The sequence below is a fragment of the Schistocerca nitens genome, chromosome 5 (genome assembly GCF_023898315.1).
Source record: "Schistocerca nitens isolate TAMUIC-IGC-003100 chromosome 5, iqSchNite1.1, whole genome shotgun sequence".
Lineage (NCBI taxonomy): Eukaryota > Metazoa > Arthropoda > Insecta > Orthoptera > Acrididae > Schistocerca > Schistocerca nitens.
The window spans coordinates 498,137,662-498,160,998 of NC_064618.1; the positions used below are offsets into that span (position 1 = coordinate 498,137,662).

General features: G+C 42.9%; 1 protein-coding gene across 1 annotated transcript in view; it reads right to left on the reverse strand.

Annotated features, from left to right (window-relative positions):
* Positions 1–23,337, reverse strand: part of LOC126259379 (inhibitory POU protein-like) — a 496,830-nt gene that overhangs the window by 186,017 nt on the left and 287,476 nt on the right. The window contains exon 2 of the mRNA XM_049956129.1: positions 14,168–14,281. Coding sequence (XP_049812086.1) covers positions 14,168–14,281 — 114 coding nt within the window. The remainder of the gene's footprint in view (positions 1–14,167; positions 14,282–23,337) is intronic.

A 23,337-nucleotide genomic window follows, 5' to 3' on the forward strand; every position in this document is an offset into this window, starting at 1 on the left:
ACGTCTTCGGCGCGCGATCACAGTGCGGGCACTTAGTCCCGGGTTAGACTCCTTGACAGTTGAGGTTCCCACTCAGAAAAGTGAACCATTTCAAGTTACAGAGGTACCACTGAGATCTGATGAGTAGCCGTGGAACTCTGGGGTCACCTGTCAAAAAAATTTCTGAGCACATGTTTGTTTCCAGTCCTTACGCACAATTATCAGTACTCTCCCATGACGTGCATATTCATCTAGACGGTACATTACTAGCAGAGAATCCACTATTCTATCGTAACGTAATGCGCCAAGTATACTAGAAACTGCCGTACTATCATGCATAAGTTCGTAGCATTTTTGTTTGGCATGTTGGTATTCCCGTTGCTACGAGTTTGTTTATCGATTGTCATTTTTTTGTAGTTCATTGTTGCTGTTTGAATTTACAAATTGTCGCTTTGTCATAGGTCAACAGAAATAGTGAGTGGAGCTGTGAACGCTAGAAAATCGAGTGCCAAATGGAGAAATCGGAACATTTCCGATATATCAAAAAAATGTTCAGATGTGTGTGAATTCCTAAGCGACTAAACTGCTGAGGCCACCGTTCGTACACTTACAACACTACTTGAACTATCTTAAGAACGACACACACACCCATACCCGAGGGCGGACTCTAACCTCCGGCGGGAGGGCCCGCGCAATCCGTGACATGGCGCCTCAAACCACGCGGCTGCGACAAATCGTTCTGTTCAATACAGGGCTGATGGAAGGGGAGGCCAGAAAAAATTGCGCCGTGTATGGGGTAATGCCACTGTACAGATCACGGTAAGAGGAGGATCATTTTGACATTATGGGCTCTGCACGTTCAGGTAGACTTTCGGTGTTTGGTGATGATCGTTTAAACGCATTAACACACAACGATCGAACTCAGTGTCCTCGAAAACTGGCAACAGTGATTATCTGTGATCATTCCACCATCGTGTGACATTCGAGTGCAGTGGGGAACGTTCAAAATTAGTGTGTGTGGGTACCGCATGCTCTGAGCCAAAATCGCAAAAATCAGCAGGTGGCCATAAGTGCATCTCTGCATGCTTGTCATCAATTGGTTCGACTATTTTTGTTGTATATCGTTACTGCCTACTGGGAATCGTTTCTTCATGCTAACACAAGGAAAACAAACTAATGGTTCAAATGGCTCTGAGCACTATGGGACTCAACTGCTGTGGTCATCAGTCCCCTAGAACTTAGAACTACTTAAACCTAACTAAACTAAGGACAACACACACACCCATGCCCGAGGCAGGATTCGAACCTGCGACCGTAGCAGCAGCGCGGCTCCGGACTGGAGCGCCTAGAACCGCACGGCCACCGCGGCCGGCAAAACAAAATAATGGTTGGGCCCAAACAAAGCAGCAATTCCCCGTACAACATGAGCTCATTCACAAAATATAACGTTATGCATCTGGAGGGGCAGCGATGGTGTGGTTTACTACGAAATTCTCCCCCAAGGTGTAACCGTCACTGCAAACATTTGTTGTCAACAACTGAAACGTGCTGAAGACGTCATCCATGCAAAACGACCAGGAGGTTGGTTGGTTTGGGGAAGGAGACCAGACAGCGAGGTCATCGGTCTCATCAGATTAGGGAAGGACGGGGAAGGAAGTCGGCCGTGCCCTTTGAAAGGAACCATCCCGGCATTTGCCTGGAGCGATTTAGGGAAATCACGGAAAACCTAAATCAGGATGGCCGGACGCGGGATTGAACCGTCGTCCTCCCGAATGCGAGTCCAGTGTCTAACCACTGCGCCACCTCGCTCGGTACGACCAGGAGGACTGCGTGAAGTGACGCCGCTCCACGATAATGCACGCTCACATTCTGCTTGTCTGGCAACAATACTATTTAGGAGTTGGTTGGGAAGTGATTTCGCATCCACCTTATTCACCTGATATTATGCCCTCAGATTTTCACCTTTTCCGCTCTCTATCGAACAACCTTTGAGGAATTTCCTTTCCGCGAGAAAACGCTCTCCGACCATGGACTTCTAATGTCGCGGAATCAAAAAGTTATCCCAGCGTTGGCAGACTGTTGTAAACAGCGAAGGAGAATATATTATTGATGACTTAAGTCTCTGGTATGTGTATCTGTTCTATTTATTAAATTTACGGAAACACGCTACGAACTTATGCATGAACTAATTACGTATATACCTGTGGTTCTAATGCACTGAAGGGAGAAACTGTAGGACATGTTTCTCTGTTCATAAACACAGGTCTTCAAGATGTTTAAATTGTCGAAAGAAACTTCGTTATTTTCTGTGGAAGCAGACCTCGAAATAAGTTGGATCCCTTCAAGTTTCCACGGTCCTCATTCCATCCGATTCGATGTCAGTTTTGAACTCACTAGGGCATAAGAAGTGAAGTTCCAAAACAAGCAACTTCAAAAATGGCTCTGAGCACTATGGGACTCAACTTCTGAGGTCATTAGTCCCCTAGAACTTAGAACTAGTTAAACGTAACTAACCTAAGGACATCACATACATCCATGCCCGAGGCAGGATTCGAGCCTGCGACCGTAGCAGTCGCGTGGTTCCGGACTGAGCGCCTAGAACCGCTAGACCACCGCCAAGCAACTTCATCGTAGCAATCATTTGGCAGTGCATCCAGTGTGAAATTTAAAGCCAGATGTTAGAATTTCTGTGTGTTAAAACTCACAGCAACACTTTTCGTAATAGAGAAGTCGTTGTCTTGTTCAAGCCGCCACAAAACCAAGAACTTCGATCGACTTCAAGCTTTCACCTTCTGAATTGTATGTTCTGGGTACACAAAATGCATTTAGAAAATGGTAAAAGTGCTGGAAAAGATATTACTTATAAAGGGGAATGTATTATTTCTGGCCGGCCGGAGTGGCCGAGCGGTTCTAGGTGCTACAGTCTGGAACCGCGCGACCGCTACGGTCGCAGGTTCGAATCCTGCCTCGGGCATGGATGTGTGTGATGTCCTTAGGTTAGCTAGGTTTAAGTAGTTCTAAGTTATAGGGGACTGATGACCTCAGCAGTTAAGTCCCATAGTGCTCAGAGCCATTTTTTATTATGTCTGTATTCAGCCTGTTACTGCATGTATACATGTGTTTCACGATATTCACCTACCCAGGCGGCTAATATCCACTAATACACCATCAGATTCAACCATGAAAGTTTTCCGTTGCACATTCTCCATACTGCACTGAATGCAGCTCTGTTCACTGATTGAACAAATATGACAGACAGCAGCATCAGTCGCATTTTCTTTTCACGTGCGTAATGGGAGAGGAAAAGACAGTTCTTTTAGCACCAATTATATTATCTGAAGGCAGGCTCTCTCCAGAAGAGCTGCGATTCTGCTTTCTTTGAGTAATCCCTCACTTAATAAGTAGCTTTTAAAAATCTGACAAGCTACGTAGATACCTTTGGAGTATTAACGTATCACTAGGAATATGTCAACAGTCTTTTCTTGTTAATACCTATTTTACATCTACAGTTATTCCATCTTAGATCTAGAACATTTGTATCGGTACTGTTTTATATTTATTTTCTCTATATTTCTTAAATTTGTGGTAACACAACAACTATTGCAGTCCAACTACGATGTAAAATTGTACACAGTATAGCAATAGCCTTTGTTAACATGCATTTATGTATTTATATTTGTGCAATAATACCATTGTTAAGCGTTAATACTGTTATATTATTCCTCAACCTTTCATTTAAATTAACAAAACCTATTGTTCAATATTTTAAATACATATAAATCAACAGGACCTTTGTTAAACTTCTATACGTTATCATACTAAGCCATCAGTTTATGTTTTGTATTGTATGTTCGTTATTTACCTTTAAGCTGCCTAAATGGCCATTAAATGCCAAAAGCGAAGAAAAAAAAACATGTATTGCTTTGAGGTTCTTACATGGAAGTGTCCTCCAAGGAATTTCTTCAGTATCGCTATTGCTTGCTAATAATGAGAACGATGAGAAAACCAACAAATAATGGAATAAAACGAAATTCCGGACCTGTAAATGACCAGCTGTTTATTAGGCCATAATCATTGCCTCTAAAAGCAGAAAAGAAGAGCAGTGTTTGACATCCTGTCGATAAAGAAGACGTTACGGTTTGAGAATTTGCTCGAATTCTAAAAAAGTTGCGTTAAAGTCGACCATAACTAGTCCAACAGGCTCATCACGGCCTTTGCTTGAAGAGATTTAGGGAAAGCGTGAAAAGGCTACAGCTAGACGCTCTCGTATTATCCTACTTGTCGTCATTCTATATCACATTGATATAACAGTTCATTTTAGAGAAGGATGGAAATTCGATCCTAATAATATCGTCTCCGAAATACTCTTGAGAAACTGCAGTCTTAAATTAACGAAAGCTAAATAACTTTTTCAGAAAACCAGTATCTGCTCTCATTAGTCCTGTTATTATCAATAAGAAACACGCAAAACTGTTTTGGTAACACAACAGACTTATTCGAGAAAGTAGCAGTTCGAATTCCTGTCCAGACATCCTGATTTAGATATTCTTTGGTTTCCTAAATCGTTCAAAGCGAATACCAGGATTGTTCGTGCTGCCTGTTTTCTTTTCGTGTTCCATCTTTTAATGTTGGTCAATAGCTCATCTTCCGCTACATATTGCACATGTCGATACAGTTAAGGAAGTAGACTACTTGATGCACTTAATTAATTTACTACATGACACAAACATGTTAAATATTATAATTTCACATTTAGTATAGCTTTAACGACATCAATAAAATATTTTTGTACACTTATATACAAAACGTGTTCAAATGATGAGTCTGACATAAATAATATTAAATTTAATTATTTTTCAAAAAACTTATCTTTTTTATATAATCGATTATTTAGAAATTTCGTTATTCTATTATATTACATTCTGAACGTATCGAATTTAAACAGTTAATCATAAAGTTTTACAATAAAATGAATACTGATAAGTAACTCATTTGTTATGTAAAAGAATTTCTATGATAGGTATATAATTTTTTAGTTAGCTGTACGAAGTAATAGTTGTATGTTGTTGGTGTGACGTAGATGTAAATGTTTCCACGTACTGCAATTTTTAACACTTGTAGGTTGGTGATTTTCAATATGAAAATAAATTCAAATGATTCCGTATAATGTAAACAGCCAGTGTAATCACGCTTTGATGTATTGTTTTGCTTATGTAAACCTTTTTCTTTTAAGGGAATGTATAACTTATGATTTGGGGAACCATTGTGAATTAAACATTAACAGCTGTCTATTTAATAAGATAACATTGACTGAGGACTTTTAAAATTTAAAATTCTTAAGAACATAACAGTTTAATGAAGCCTTGCGAAAACTTAGTTTTTTGAAAAAGAATGTAAAATAAGGGGAATAGCACTATAGCTGACAACGATCAGTGACATTCAATATACACACATCAAAAAAAGTTTAGCATCACCTCGGTTCCGAGAGTTCCGGAACTTGTACAGGAAATTGGAATAGAGATCAAACATCATTTCCGCCCTTTTTATTGCTCATGAAAACCGCACATTGCCTGCTGTACCACAATACAGCGAGACCTGCAGAAGTGATGGTCCGGATTGCTGTACACACCGGTACCTCCAATACCCAGTAGCACGGCCTGTTGCACTAATGCATGTCTGTATTCGTCGTGGCATACTATCCACAAGTTCATCAAGGCACTCTTGGTCCAGATTATACAACTCCTCAACGGCGATTCGGCGTAGATCCATCAGAGTGGTTGGTTGGTCACGTCGTCCATAAATAGCCCTTTTCAATTTATCCCAGACATGTACGATAGGGTTCGTGTCTGGATAATGGGCTGGCCATGCTAGTCGAGCAATGTCGTTTTCCTGAAGGAAGTCATTCACAAGATGTGCACGAAGGGGTCGCAAATTGTCGTCCATGAAGGCGAATGTCTTACCAAAATGTTGCCGATATGATTGCACTATCGGTAGGAGGATGGCATTCACGTATCTTACAGCCGTTACGGGGCCTTCCATGACCACCAGCGGCATACGTCGGACCCACTTAATGCCACCCAAAAATATCAGGGAACCTCGACCTTGCTTCATTCGCTGGACAGTGTGTCTAACCCGTTCAGTCTACCTGGTTGCCTCCAAACACGTCTCCGACCATCGTCTGGGTTGGAGGCACATGCGACACTAATCGGTGAAAGAAACGTGATGCCAATCCTGAGCGGTCCATTCGGCATGTTGTTGGGTCCATCTCTACCGCGCTGCATGGTGTCGTGGTTACAAAGATGGACTTCGCCATGGACGTCAGTAGTGAAGTTGCGCATCATGCAGCCTATTGCGCACAGTTTGAGCCGTAATACGATGTCCTGTGGCTGCACGAAAAATATTATTCAACATGGCGGCGTTGCTGTCAGGGTTCCTCCGAGCCATAATCCGCAGGTAGCGGTCTTCCACTGCATTAATAGGCCTTGGGCGGCCTGAGTGAGGCATGCCGTCGACAGTTCCTCTCCCTCTGTATCAACGCTTTGGTTCACTCCAAGACACCTAGGCACGCCTTTTTGAGAGCCCTTCCTGGCACAAAGTAACAATGCGGACGCGATCGAACTGCAGCATCGACCGTCTAGGCATGGCTGAACTACAGACAACACGAACCGTGTACCTCCTTCCTGGTGGAATGACGAACTGATCGGCAGTCGGACCCCCTCCGTCTAATGGGCGCTGCTCATGCCTGGTTGTTTACATCTTTTCGCGGGTTTCGTGACATCTCTGAACAGTCAAAGGGACTGTGTCTGTGATGCAATATCCACTGTCAAGGTCTAGCTTCAGGAGTTCTGATGTGTTTATAACTTAAGCCTCAGATCAGTCTGTCATGGATGACGGGTTTCATGTGGAGGGGGAGGGGATGGGTTGAGACAGATGGCTATGTAACTAATAATGTGCTGTGTAATTTGAGTTAAACAGTCAAACCGAGGATTATTGCTATTTTGAGTCAGAGTCATTCAAATGACCAAGAAAGAAGAGGAAGCCAAGTGTAGCATTTCTTTCACAGATTCACTTTTTGAATGTGAGATGGTGGCATAGATGCCAACTCAGAGGTATAGCTTGAGCGACATCGACGCTGGACTACGACATGTTGTTGGCTCCTGTAGCACTTGAGAATGGCTTGCAGGGCCGAAATTGGCCAAACATAATAAAGTAAATACTTCTTAATTAAGCAACAGCCAAGGTAGAACGATTAAAACGTTCTTAAGTTGGGTTTAACGAACTTGTATGACGGAAAACCAATATTAATAAAACTATTGACCGTCGAAGTAGCTCTTAGACAACGAGAAACGTTATGCAATATCTTAACAGTATAATTTACACAGTTTTTCTCTTAGGTTTCGCGGTCACTGGGTCCAGTCTGTAATTTGATGTTGCCATTTACGTAAGGCTAGGCTTTTTGCGTATGTGATAGCTAGCTGTGACATTTCATAATAATGCATACAGTTATATTACGCAAAAAATACTATTTCGTCCATATGAAACCTTACATACTAACAACTTGTGAACGTACATAATTTTAAAGTCTCCTAATAAATTCTACGACGTGTAACGAGTGCTGGGCAGATAATTGTTTGAATTGGAACCATTGTCCTCAGTCCTTCACGAAAGAGAACTTGTATGCTGATCTCCATGAATGCCTGCTGTGTCAAAGAACGATTATAAACCCAGTTCAGTTACTCTAAAAGTGGCCAGCGTCAATCATTGCTAGTGCATTAGTTACTCTGCTAACAAGGGAACCTCCCCATCGCACCCCCCTCAGATTTAGGTATAAGTTGGCACAGTGGATAGGCCTTGATAAACTGAACACAGATCAATTGAGAAAACAGGAAGAAGTTGTGTGGAACTGTGAAAAAATAAGCAAAATATACAAACTGAGTAGTCCACGGGTCGCATAAGCAACATCATGGACAAAATGAGCTCAGGAGCGTCGTGATCCCGTGGTAGCGTGAGCAGCTGCTAAACGAGAGGTCCTTGGTTCAAGTCTTTCCTCGAGTGAAAATTTTATTTTCTTTATTTTTGCATAGTTATTATCTATCCGTTCGTTCATTGACGTCTTTGTTCACTGTAATAAGTTTAGTGTCTGTATTTTGCGACCGCATCGCAAAACCGTGCGATTAGTAGACGAAAGGACGTGCCTCTCCAATGGGAACCGAAAACATTTGTTCGCAAGGTCATAGGTCAACAGATTCCTCCACAGGAAAACACATCTGATATATTCTATACGACACTGGTGACGGCATGTGCGTCACATGACAGGAATATGTTGTCGACCCACCTAACCTGTACACTTGGCGAAGGGGTAAAAAGATTCTTCAACCTTGCCCGATTTAGGTTTTCTTGTGGATGCGATAATCACTCCCAAAAAAGTGATGAAAACATAAGAGTTTGTCACATAAACTGAAAATAAAAAATTAAAGTTTTCACTCGACGGTAGACTTGAACCTAAGACCTTTCGTTCCGCAGCTGCTCACGTTACCACGAGACCACGGCGCTCCTGCGTTCTCAGTCTCCTTGACATTGCATATCTTCCCATGAACTACTCAGTTTGTATGTTTTGCTTATTTTTTCACAGTTCCACACAACTTCTTCCTGTTTTCTCAATTGATCTGCTTTCAGTTTTTCAAGGTCTATCCACTGTGCCAACTTATAACTAAATCTGAGGGGGGTGCTATGGGGAGGTTCCCTTGTAAGAAGTAACAACTAGCGGACGGAGTAAATATCAGTGATTGATTTGCCAGTGTTTGTGAGAGAATTGCTCACGTTATCTTACATGTTCTGCACTCAATGTTCCTGGAAAATTAATACCCTTTTTCTATTCTTCCCATATAATGGAGGATTCAGATTCCCCTACCACTGGGTTTTAATCAACCCACAACGCCCTCAAGTGCTACATACAAGATTTTCATACTCTCTCGCCCACTACGTGCAATTTAATAGACCCACAGAAAGAATGACCAGGACCTATTTGTAGGAAATTTAATGTAGTTAAATTTTGCACTGTGATAAGTTTTTACTAGAGGCCGCAATTTCGAATTATACAAGAAAAAGTACAAAAGCGCTGTTCAAACGCGTTTTTGTTGAATAACTGGAAAACTACGGCCTCCAGCGATAAGGTATACCAGCAAAAAATTCAACTGCACTAAATTTTCTACAAAAGTATTGTTTCTGTAGGATTAGCAGTTTGTCCAGAGCGAACGAGAGACTAAGAAAGCCTTGCAAGTGGTTTTTGAAGGCGTTGCGGTTTGCACAAAACCGAGTGGTAGGTGCAGCTGACTCACCCTGTTTGTAGATAGTCTGAAAATGTGTGCCAACAATAAAGCGGGAACAAAGACAATAATTTCCGTTGGCAAACCCGGTGGATCAGGAAGTGCCGTGTTTCAACTCTGTCAAGTAGCAGTGGGTATGGCTACGGATGACCGTTCTGGAAGCATGGAAAGGCATAAATTTCTGTTGCAAGCCTTGCGATCATGCAGTTTTACGGGGTTTTTACGAACTTCCACGCAGTTATTTCATGTGTAGGGTAGCAAACGGCTACTGTGGTGCCCATCCTTCTCCCTTGGATGAGCATTTTGACGAATCTCACACAGTGGGTACCTTCGTCAAAATATTAATCAAGTTGGCCCACTCCATGTTGGCCACCACGATTAGGTGATTCATTACTCTTTGACTTCTTCGTTTGGGAACCTTTCATGAGCATCACGTCAAACGATCCTACCGCCTTGACATAAAACAAAACTAAAATACCCAACTACTGAAGTAAAGCACTGATTAAGACCCTGGACTTGCATTTGGTTGGGAAGATCTTGAAATTCACGTCCGACTATACTGATTTAGTTTTTTTCCCTAAATCGACTGATGCGAATACCGGGATGATTCTCCTAAAAAGAACACAACCCATTTCTATATTCATACCAGTCTTATCCCAGGTTTTTCTCCGGATTTAATGAATTGGTTGTCGACGCAAAGCTAAACCCAAATCTCTTTACTCCCTTTCCTTTTCATCAGCAGCTTCGTTGCTGCAGTGCCAAACATCTTGAATGTTATAAAATATTTTGGCTACATATTGACCAGCAGTTTCTGGCTTCAGCACCTGTCGGTTGATAAGAACGAAACAAAGTGTATGTTTTATTACATGGGGGTTCTGTTCACCTGTGCTGTCTGTATGAATGCGAAATTTACAGACACTGTACTTTGCAAGCCACCTTCTTGTGTGAGGCGGAGGGAACTTTATTCCACTGCCACTTACCCCATTTTCTGTTCCAGTCGTGAACGGTCCAGGGGAAGAAAGACTTAATAAGGCAGCGTGTGAGCTCTGATCTCTATTACTTTATCTTCACGGTCTTTTCGCGAAATACACTTATATGAGAAAGCAATGTGTTGACTCCTCTAGCAACGTATTTTCACGGAACTTTAATAGCAATCGGTGTTGAGATGCAAAATGCCTCTTTCGTAGCGTCTGCTAGTGGACTTTCCAGAAATTTCGGTGACTCTTTAACGCTTACTAAATGGACCTGTAATGAAACGCGCTGCTTTTCTCCTCTGATGAGCAACATTCAAGTATTGAACGAAGTTTTTACAAGGCGCCTCTTTTGTGTGTGAACAACACTTCCTGAGGATTCTTCCTACGAATCTGTCTGATTCTGCCTTAACTGTTACTAGTTTTATGTAGTCTTTCCACTTTAAATCGCTCAGCATGCATACTCCTGGACATTTTACTCTTATAACTACTTCCTGTGATTATTCCTGAATTGTCTAATCATACAATAATGACTTTCCTTGCCTACTTGTGGACTGTACCTAACATTCATGTTGAGGATCAACTGCCAATCCTCACACAAAGCGTCAATCCTTTGCATTTGCTATTATTTTTCTAGCGTTGCGAGTTTTCTGTACGCATCACCATCTACGAAAGGTTCATGGAACTTCCGACGCTATGCAGTACGTCATTTATAATCATACTTGCTGACAATCCTACCACTGCCCCGTTGTTCATTTTGCCAATTTTCTATTAGAAACGGAAGCAGAAGATGAACAGTGAGTGTAATGTAATATCTAAAAAATTTCCTTTCCATACGTTCTTGGAAACACTTTTAAAATTATGGAAAAGTCGTACAAAGAACAATGCATAATGTACATACGTATGAGTACAGTTGCATTGCGTGTCTACAACGCAATTTAGTAAAGATCTCTATAGCAACGCCTCTTTATAGACGGCTCTTCTTCTACACACGGCTATTATTTTCGCCTACAGCCGTTTGCGCTTTGTAGTTGGAAGCTGTCAAAAGCGCTGCCAGGTGTCAGAGATTTCCTTGAGTTGACTAGGCAGTAGGAGTGCCTTACAAGGAGAGGTCCTCAGCTGTGCGATCGACTTTTTGAAACTATCTGTACTGTGATGTACCTTAAGATTCCATGTATCACACACTGCAGACACTCGCCCTGGTTTGTGAGTAAATGACAAAAAAATATTCGTAATTTTGTGTGATTTCAATATCATTAAAAAAGTTCCTTATGTAGGTTGGTTGCGTGGTGTAATGGATAGGATAACAGCCTTTACATTTAGGAGGTTTTGGGTTTGAAACTTCTCAAGTGTAGTAGGTTTTTTTAATTTTTTAATCTTTATCGAAATGACTTTGATTATCATTTATATTAAATTAATTGATTTAAATGTAATTTTTTGATTCCATTCGTTTGCCACATAATTTTAATCGTAATATCAGCTTCTTCATTTGCTCTCATTTTTCCTCCTGTCATTCTTTCTCCACTTGAAATATTTGTTCATGTGTTTTTAATTAATTTTACGTATTAGTTTCTATTCCATTTATTTTGTTTTATCACACTGTTTTTTCGTCCACATTATTGCGTTCATTGTAACTATTTCTTGTTTCACTTAAATTTCGTTTTACTTATAAACCAGTCTTTCATTTAAATTTTCATCTGCGTTATTTTGTCCATAGTACAATAAGTATTTAGGTAAAGTTTTGAGTGTTTGCACGACGATTTCCATGCAAAAAAAATTACACATCTGATAACAAAAATACGTTTTTCACACCATTACACAAAACAGACTATTTCGATTTTTAACTGGCATATCGAAATTTTCAAATAGTTGAATATTAAAATAGATAAATATAACTAAATTAATATTTACAAAAATTCCGACTGGAAGAAGAATAACATAAAGAAAAATCAAACAAATGAAAAAAGTTCATACGGTGATTAAAATAAAGTGGCATAGGAATAAAATTAAATAAATTGAATTTAAACCGGTTAACTGAATAAAAATAATAACCGAATTAATTTCGTTAAAGATTTTAAAATAAAAAAAAAATCCTCTTACACCCGACGAGATTCTAAACCCACAACCTCCCGCATATGAAACTGAGATTCTGTCCATTATAGCGCGTAACCAGATTATATGATATAGCTTGTTTAATGTTTTTGAGTATCATACAAAATTACGAATTTTTTGGCGTCAGTTACTCGCAAACGTGGGCCCACCAGGGTGAATGGCTGCAGTGTGTGATACCTGGGATCTTAACCTACATCACCGTATAGGTAAGGTCGATCGCACCGCTGGGGAATTCTCCTTATCAGTAGTAGAGAATAAATGAATTAAAACTTCATGCATGATGCGATATTTTTTCACGGATCTCAGTGTTTGTGACGTCATATCTATTTAATTGTGTGTCGTAAAATGATGTATTTGCGTAGGTACATTCAGCGGCGTATGTGGATACTGTTCGTGAAATACGTTGCGAGTAGAGTTAATAGAAAAGATGAAGTAAATTTAAACGCAATGCATGGTGCAGTACTCATTCACAGATCTCCGTGTTTATGACGTCACATCTCTTGAACTATGACGGTTATGTGGTTATTACTCCGACAGCGATTGTTGCTTGACAGTAAGCAATGTGTGTACTAAGTTTGGTTGAAATCAGTCCAGTGATTTAGAAGAAGATGTGGAACATACATAAATACACACCTCATTCATCCATTTTATACGGTGTGTGGATGCAAAAAGGTAATGTTTCATTAACACTCTCTTAGGGTTCTACCAAGGGGACTTATACGTCTGAAGGTTTCTCTCCGTTGGAATTCAAGCTATGTTCTATTTGGTGGAAACTCTTGAATCCAGCCACACCGCTCGTTTGATATTCCATGCTATCGTATTTTGTTTATTAGGTGGGTGTGAGGAATTTTATCGAACGCCTTCTAGAAGTCTAGGAGCACGGCATCAACCTGGGCATCGGTGCCTGCCGCCTTCTGCGTCTCGTGGACGAACAGACCGAGATTATTATTATTAGATTCGTCTTTGGTTTTGTCCAGATGCTTTAATGTCTCCATATTCACAATCATTTATTTGTAATGGGACAGTGAAGTCAGTGCACCTGCACATCACTAATTACTTTGAGACTGATCTAGCGATTCGACGAAACAATTTAGAGAAAATATTGTTGCCGGCCGTGGTGGCCGAGCGGTTCTAGGCGCTACAGTCCGGAACCGCGCGACCGCTACGGTCGCAGTTTGAATCCTGCCTCGAGCATGGCTGTGTGTGATGTCCTTAGGTTAGTTAGGTTTAAGTAGTTCCAAATCCTATGGGACTGATGACCTCTGGTGTTAAGTCCCATACCGCTCAGAACCATTTGAACCATTTTGAAAATATTGTTGATAATAAGAACATATACGAGGACATCCACCGGATCAAAAAGTTTTGTTTGTGCTTTCTACACCTATAAATGATAAAAGAAACGGAAAATATCGTCAGAGACGTCATAGAAAAGGAGCCCTACTACTTCTAGGCGGAACTCCCGATATATGGGATTTAAATTTCTAATCTATTTACCGAAAAGCCGGCCGGAGTGGCCGAGCGGTTAAAGGCGCTACAGTCTGGAACCGCACGACCGCTACGGTTGCAGGTTCGAATCCTGCATCGGGCATGGATGTGTGTGATGTCCTTAGGTTAGTTAGGTTTAAGTAGTTCTAAGTTCTAGGGGACTTATGACCACAGCAGTTGACTCCCATAGTGCTCAGAGCCATTTGAACCATTTTTTATTTACCGAAAAAGTGATAATTATTGGATAGTTAATAAAAATAGGAAAGAACTGAATATCAACTGGTATTGACGCACTTTTTCTTTGCCGTTATCGGAGGGATGTAGAGAGGCGTGGACGAACCGGGCTCCATCCCAGACGGCAATGTTGTGGGGGGCGGAGGTAGCTGGCTGCACCTCCCGCATGTAGTGCTGCCAACAAGAGAAACGGGACCTGCATTTAGTACTTCGTGCCGACCGCCTACCCAGCTCAAGCAGACATACAGAGGTAAGATACACTGCAAACGGCTCGTGTACGCATGCATGGTCTCACGGCGGATATAAACTATTAAAATTTTTTCGAGCTTCCAGCCTTGTCAAGTGGTTAAATACTCTCTAGTTTTCGGACAAGAGTCTTTTAGCCACTACTTGGCAAAGGCCGAGTAACATTCGTCTGAAACTTGCGGATATTTAACCACATGTCGCATCTGGAATCTCAAGAAAATTTGATTTGTAAATGACTCATTTAACAGATTCAAACATTGTTCTCCATGGCGCCCCAGTAGATGACACCTATGAGGGACCAACAGCAGTATCGTTATTGGCTGACATATAGAATAATCTGTACGGCGCATGCAAACTCAAAACAGTTCACCATCGCTGCAGTAGTTAGAACAGTGCAGCCACATTGCTTCATTTAGAGGTGGGGAACGTGCTGTCTGAAACTCATACAAATCAGCTAGCATTCCTGTTAGCTGGCCGTCGCTCTGTTAGCAGACTCGAGGTCGTTGGAAATTCATCCACACAATAAGTAGAATATCCCGATCTTTGCCGGCCGGAGTGGCCGAGCGGTTCTAGGTGCTACAGTCTGGAACCGAGCGACCGCTACGGTCGCAGGTTCGAATCCTGCCTCGGGCATGGATGTGTGTCATGTCCTTAGGTTAGTTAGGTTTAATTGGTTCTAAGTTCTAGGCGACTGATGACCTCAGAAGTTAAGTCGCATAGTGCTCAGAGCCATTTGAACCATTTGAACCATCCCGATCTTTGCTGCAACCTGTAGAGCAGTAACAGGTGCCGAGAAGCAAAGAACGATTCTGTTCTTCACATGCTATTGCAAATTAAGATATGCATCTGACGACCTGAGAGTGTCTATTCGTTAACCAGCAATTGCCCAAATTTTGTGAACCTGCAATCCCACTTTTCAAAAGAGAGACTGTGTTGCAACAAACAATTTCTGGCACGACAACAATATGTAGAGTACGAAAATGTTCGTTGTTAAAATTTCATAGTTACGGTACTTCTCTAAATGACCCTCTTCCAGGAACTTAAGTGTGAAGTGCAGAGTAATCATGTAAAGCTAGATGTAGACAACGTCCAATTCTAAACATTATTTGAGTTAAGTGACATCAACATCCAGTACTTCACCAAAAACTGATGAGATCGCCGTCGCCATTTTCAGACTCACACAGAGTATTGGAAAAATAGCTGAACCTGCTTGCACGCTTCTGGGCAGTGCCCCAGTTGAGATGGTTTACCGTTGCCTTTTTCTAAAGAGCCACGAAGCGTGAAGTGTGTGTGGATATTATACTGGTGACTGTGATGAGGTCTTTGGCATTCTAGCGCCTTGTTATGTGTGGAGCGGAAGAAGAGAGGCTACTCATTTGAACAGCACCCTTCTACATCTACGTCTACATAGGTGCTCAGCAACCCACAGGTGCGTGGCGGAGGGTACCCTGTACCACTACGTGTCATTTCCTTTTCTGTTCCACTCGCAAATAGGACGAGAGGAAAACGACTGTCTGTATGCCTCCGTATAAGCCCTGATTTCTCGTATTTTTGTGGTTCTTTCGCGAAATGTACATTGGCGGCTGTAGAATCGTTCTGCAGTCAGCTTCAGATGCCGGTTCTCTACATTTTCTCCCTAGCGTTTCTCGAAAAGAAGGTCGCCTTCCGTCCAGGGATTCCCATATGAGTTTCCGAAGCACTCCGTAAAACTTACGTGTTGTTCGAACCTACCAACAACAAATCTAGCACCTCGCCTCTGAATTTATTCGATGTCTTCCATCAGTCCGACCTGGTACAGATCCCAAACACTCGAGCAGTACTCATGAATAGGTCGCACCAGCGTTCTGTATGTGGTCTCGTTTATATGTGAATTTTTCTTTCCTAAAATTCTCCCAATAAACCGAAGTCGACCATTCGCCTTCCCTAGCACAGTTCTCTCATGCTCGTCCGCAATAACTTACATTTTTCCACATTTAGGGCAAAATGCCATTCGTCACACCAACTGGAAATGTTGTATAAGACGTATCTTTCTACAGTCACTCAACTTGGACACCTTAACGTACACCACGGCTTCATCAGCAGACAAGGGCAGATTGCTGCCCACCCTGTCTGCCAAATCATTTATGCATATAGAGAACAACAGCGATCCTTTCACACTTCCCTGGGGCTCTCCTGACGATACACTTGTCTCTGGTGAACATTCGCCGGCGAGGACAACTATTATATGAGAAGTCTTCGAGCTACTCACATATCTGTAAACTTATTCCATACACTCGTACCGTCGCGCGGGATTAGCCGAGCGGTCTAGGGAAGCTGCAGTCATGGACTGTGCGGCTGGTCCCGGCGGAGGTTCGAGTCCTCCCTCGGGCATGAGTGTGTGTGTTTGTCTTTAGGATAATATAGGTTAAATAGTGTGTAAGGTTAGGGACTGATGACCTTCGCAGTTAAGTCCCATAAGATTTCACACACATTTCAACGTTTGAACGCTCGTACCTTGGTTAACAGCCTGAAATGGGGCACCGTTTCCGCTTTCACCCGTAGTCCTCAGTATACCATGAGAAAAAAGAGCAAGCTGTGTTTCGCACGATGGATGCTTTCTAAAACTATGCTGATTCGTCGACTTTAGCTTCTCAGTCTCAGGAAAGTTTATTATATTCGAACTGAGAATATGTTCAAGGATTCTGCAGCAAACAGAAGTTAGGGCTAATGTTATGTAATTTTGCTGGTCCGTCTGTTTCCTGTTTTTAGCGATGAACTCTATGCAATCCTAAAGGCACTGGGACAGAGGTACAAGCGCTGCAGTAAATGTACCCTGCAGAGAAAGTGATCCAATTAATAAGGAGACACTGTTCCTCCTCCAACAGTTGAGGATGCAAGTATCATTCTGATGGGTACCAGGGCATGTGGGAATTCAGGGAGTGATCTAGTAGACGTAGCAGCCAAGGAGGCTCAAGGGAATACATAGTGATATCATGTACTGTTCCTCTGCAGACTGCCATTTCGTTGTTGACTAAATAAGCCATGCAGCTGTGGGAGGAAGAGTGGGAAAGCACGGGGCAATAAGCCAACTATCCGGCCGTGTCATGCCTCATACTCCATCAGGATGACGCCACCCTGGCCTGCCTCTGTAGACGGCACTCTCCATGACTTCCTACTCCGGCGAGAAAATCTCCCAGTCTGTGGTGCCTGTGGCGCATTGCAGTGTATCACCCTTAAGTCTTCTGTTTACATCAAGCTAACTGCTTTCGGCAGACTTTAATGCCAAATCTTCCAACACCGATAACCAATTGTTCTGGGTCGACAGCCTCACTAGAAAAGTTTCACACTGTGAGACAAGGAGAATTATTGTAAACAGACGTATTTGGCCATCTTACAGTCGCGAACACCCAGCGTCCGTTCAAAAGGCTCGTCGAATTGTAGGGCAACCAATGCAGAAATACTGAAAGCTGTACATAAAAGTAGTCTGTCATCGCAAAAAGATTCCGGTGGATATTGAAAATGAAATGAGAGTAACTATTACAAATGAAACGGGGTTTAAATGGTTCAAATGGCTCTGAGCACTATGGGACTCAACTGCTGAGGTCATTAGTCCCCTAGAACTGAGAACTAGTTAAACCTAACTAACCTAAGGACATCACAAACATCCATGCCCGAGGCAGAATTCGAACCTGCGACCGTAGCGGTCCTGCGGTTCCAGACTGCAGCGCCTTTAACCGCACGGCCACTTCGGCCGGCCGAAACGGGGTTTACTCACATCCTTTATAAACGTTTCCATCTTTTAACATTTTGACAAGTAAGGTTTGTTTAGTGTATCTATTTATATTGTCTAATAAAGCCTCCTTCTATACAATAACAAACCGTAAGGCTTAATTTTGCCTCTGTAACACCCTCAGACACTTCTAGTCCTTTCTGACAGCTAGTACAATCCACCATCCACCTGTCTTTCACCGATTAGTATTATCTGCTCCCACCCATAGAAAGTTTACTCAGGCGCCTTATCTCTGAAAGTGAGCGACACGCCTCTGCATTCTCCACCGGTCCAAGGCGAAACTGTCACCCTCTTTCTTCACGCTGTTTCCAATTCCTCGAACTGCTATTACCACTTCACATTTGTACTATCGGTCCCGACTCCGGACCAATACCACCGCAGTCACTGCTTTTTCCGTTCCAGTACCCCGATACACAAACCTTGGCCTTTGCCTTCTTTTGATTGGCAACTACTTCTCATTGGTCACTCAGTTTCCTGCTACCCCACTGACTCTCTTGCTCTTCCCAGATGAATTTCAATTTCCCGGTTGGTTATAACTGTGCCCTGGGAGCCAGAGCTGTTAGTCAACCAGGGGCGAGTCTAGAAGCTGGTCATCGGGGGAGGGGGGGGCTAGGCTAATGGCGGGGGGAAGGGGGGGGAATGGAATATCGCTTAACAAAAGGAGAGTTGGGGACCTCCACTGACAAAATGGTAAAATTTGGTGTTGCTTAAGGTAGTTTTTGGTAACTGTTTTGGAGTTCAGGGTAAAAACGTGTCTACAGAATGTGCGTGACCGGGGAAATAATACGATTTGACCCAAATGTCCGGCGATTTCGAAGTTTTTATCTGAGGTCAGCAATTTAAGTATTGGTAGGCATACCCGGCATATTTCGCTTTCTTGATTATCGTAAGTGGTGCTCGTACATCCATTCTATATTTATAGATAATAAGACGCCCATTTTAAATTAAATGATGTTTATTGGTTTAGATAGTAAGCTGTTTGTAGGTCTTATTCTTTTGTTAAAATGTATTTGAAATACATTGCAGCCTATATTGCTACATCATTATAAAAAAAAGGAGTGAATCTGTTGAACTAATATATTCGCTGATTTCTGGTCATTTTATGCAATGCAATATGACACTCAATTTGGGTGGGGGGCTATAGCCCCCATAGCCCCCCCCCCCCCTCCTTTTCCACTGCCCCTGCAGTCAACAGGAAGGTAAGACCTGGCGGCTGCCGACATATCTCCATTCTTGGTTTGTAAAATAGCCTAGGATTTCCCAGAGAGGCTGTAGTTCCATAACAATTGCAGGGATCGCAAGGCGTCGTGTCAAACATATCCAAGGACGGTTGAACACGGTTGTGTCCGGCATCTGGCAGCTGCCGCGAGACTTCCATTGTACAGGATCTTTCATATATTACACAGTTTTTAAACAGAGTGGTGAAATTTTGTTTTCAAGTTTACAGCACAGTATCTATTAATTTTCGATTTTCATTCCGATTACTTGATCAATAGATGTTTGTCTATTTCAGGATTTCAGCGGTTCACAAATAAGAAGCGTGTTATTACTGTGAAAACCCATTATGGAACCGGGGAGTGCTGTGCAGAGACTGTTCGTAGACTTCGCGGGCCCTTCGGACGTAGGCTAATAACGCCGCTGCAGCATCAACAGAAGTTGATAAGGAAATTCGAGGAAACTGGGTCCGTTGCAACCATAAGATCTCCCGGAACGAACCGTATAGTCCATACCGAAGAAAACATTGTATTGGTGCAGGATCGCGTGGCTGTGATTCAAATGGTTCAAATGGCTCCGAGCACTATCTGAGGTCATCAGTCCCATAGACTTAGAACTACTTCAACGTAACCAACCTGAGGACATCACACACATCCATGCCCGAGGCAGGATTCGAACCAGCGTGGTTCCGGACTGAAGCTCCTAGAACAGCTCGGCCACAGCGGACGGCTCGTGGCTGTGAGCCTTCACAAGTCCCTTCAATGTCGTTCTCGACAGCTGGAAATTTTGACAGCCTCTTTGCAAAGAATATTGAAACAGGATCTTCATATGCACCCTTACAAGAACCAGTTGATGCAACATCTTAAACCCACAGATAATCTGAAACGGAGAAATTTCGCCGAGTGGATTCTCACAAAACAAGAAGAGGACAACAATAAAAAAAGGACATATCCTCACTGACGAAGTATATTTTCATCTGTGTGAGTTCGTTAAGCGAGAAAAGTGCCGTATTTGGGGAGATCCAAGTGAGCCACATGCATTCACTGTGAACCACCGTTTGGTATGGATTATGGACAGATGGTGTAGTCGGCACCGTCTTTTTTGAAGATTTTGATGGTAGTGCAGTGACTGTTAACGGTGAGCGTTATATTTAAATGGTCAGGAACATCTTTTGGCTTGCTCTGGATGAAGTGGATACAACTAATATGTTGCTCCAGCTGGATGGGGCTACGTGACACACATCCCGAGAGGCAATAACCGTACTGCATACAACATTCCCTGAGTCTCACTTCTTGGCGGCTTTGAATGGTCTCCCAGATCTTGTGACCTTACTCATTGTGACTTGTTATTACGGTCTTATGTGAAGTCCAAGGGCTACAAAAACAAACCACGAACAGTTCTCCAACTTAAAGAAGAAATTCATCGTGTCATCAACGACATCAACAGAGATGTCTGTGAAAGGGTCATGGCGAACTCCATAGACCGAGTAATTGCCCACAGAGACAAGAAGGTGGATGTATGCCTGATCCGCGCTTACATGGGAGTGTATGTAGATGGAAATAAATATAAAGAATGTTTTATTTCGTCGCTTTCTTGACTTCAGTATTGTATTTTTTTAAATTGCGTAATATATGAAAGACCATACAGTTTTCCAAATAACCTCAGAGTTCCCACACTGCCGTGGTTTCATAACGACTCTAGGGGTCGCAAGGTGTCTTGATAAGCATTTCTAATAACGGATTGAATTCATTGTGTCCAGCGTTCCCAGGGGTCTCGTCTCCTACCGAGCGACCAGCCGCTACCTCCATCGCACTCTTGACGCTATTGAAGTCGCTAACGATTTCCGAAATGAAATGTCCCATGTGTCTAGTTCCAACTACCATTCCGCTTTCAAAGTCTGCTAGTTCCCGTCGTGTGTCCGCAACCACATCGGAAGCCTGTTTACAAGATTCACCTCAGCAAAAATGACAGTTCCGGCAGTGCAATATTATTTTATATCTAGTGTACGCGATATTACCGCCATCTGTGTATGTGTTTATCGCTTCCCATGACTTTTGTCACCTCATTGTAGTGTAGTACACAGAGGTCACTGAATAGATTAAGAACAAGAGTCACAAATGGGGCAACTCTGAAGACGACAAGCCCGAATGCAGATAAACACAGTTGATTGAACGTCTGCTCATTTATCCAATATGGAATTCCTTGCGCTGCATCTATTTTTATGGTCCGGCAAGGCTACGTGCAAAGTTTTGGAAGAAGTGAATTTAGATCTTGCCCGGACAGCGGAAGAAAGTGTCTACGGGGAAGGGAGTGGACAGTAGGATAGGTAAGGGCCCCGCTGGTTGTGCTGCGGCCGCAGCTTTAAGCGAGGAAAGGAAGCGCCGTGGCCAGCGTAGGCGTGCCGGCCGGTCGATAGCCGGCGGTCCCTCCCACCGCGGCCTGAGCGCCGTCTTAATCGTCCGTGCTGGCCCAGCCGCGGCCGACAAACGTTTGCGGTGAGCCCGTCTTACGGGCGCGCGTGGCGCCCGAGCAGTGCCGCGAGCCGGAGGGGTGGGGGGTGGGGGCGTGACCCGGCGCCGCGCCCGCCAATGGGGGCGCGCCCCGCGCTCTGTCCGCCGCCGCCGCCGCTGCCGCTGCCGCACGCAGCGCATCGATCGCGCTGCGTGCGCGCCGTAGTCGGCCATGATCACTCGCTAAGTGGAGACAGGCGGAGGCGCGCTTGTCACGTTAGGCGCGCCAGATTTGCCTCTCGATGCGCCGACCTGTCACGCTGCGGCAAAAAACCGCCCGCCTACGCCGCCGCTCGCCCCCCGGGACGCCTTTGGCTCTCGGTAACAGCTGACGGCGCGGCGTCCTTGTGGCGATCGCGCTCTGGGACGGCCAAAAGCGTCAGAGTGAGACACCTCTACGCAGAAATTTTTCCGAGAGAGGCATGATTCAAAAAGTGCCTTTTTTATTGCTTTCTTGAGTTTGAAAGCGTGTCGTGCCCCAATAAATAAACTTGACAAGAAGTACACTAATTTGCTGTATCTCAAATGTTTCAAACCTATCTAGTGTTTGAATCTTCCAGGTTCTTGGCCGTGCTTCTCGAAACTTTTCCGTTGTTAACGCTTTGTCCAGAGGTCCTACTGAATCTAGCCGACTGACAGGTTGGACGTCTTAGAGTGACATACATACTCTGAAAAATGTGTGCGTAAAGCAACTGTCTAGTATCACTAAGTTCCAAGGCCTCTTCCTTTCTGCGTGAAAAATGTGTGCGTTGTAGAGGATTACATGTTGTCGGCAGAAATAATTCTTTTCCGAGAGAAGTCTCAGGTATCGATTATCAGAGACAAAATCTATCGATTCTGTAAAGCAACTGTCCAATATCACTAAGTTTCAAGGCCTCTTCCTTTCTGCGTGAAAAATGTGTGCGTTGTAGAGGGTTACATGTTGTCGGCAGAAATAATTATTTTCCGAGTGAAACCTCAGATATCGATTATCGCTTATCAGTGATAAAATCTATCGACCCTGTAAAGCAACTGTCCAATATCAATAAGTTTCAAGGCCTCTTCGTTTCTGTTAAAATTATTCCATAGTTCATAAATTTCTATGGCTTCTCCTTATAGCCATGCACAGTAATTCATTGTCATGGATAAAATTTTGGTTTCGAAATCTTCACTTCGTGATACCATGATGTAAGAGAATTCCCAGCTAGAACTGATTTTTCTATTTTACCTAGATGGCAAGTGGAGCCATCGAAATATATAAACATGGCGATAAAGTCAACAAAAAAGAAGAAGCCATGAAACTTAGTGATGTATTGACAGTAGCTCAAGAGAATCGATGGATTTTATCTTTGACGGGTGGTAAGCGACATTTAAGTAGTTAACTAGTCTGCATAAATTATGGCTATATGGCTGCAAGTCGGGCTCGGTTACGCCTATACAATTCCAAAAAGTCTCAACGTCTTTTGAACCATAGTATTTCATAATTTTTTCCAAAAAACTAAAATATGACA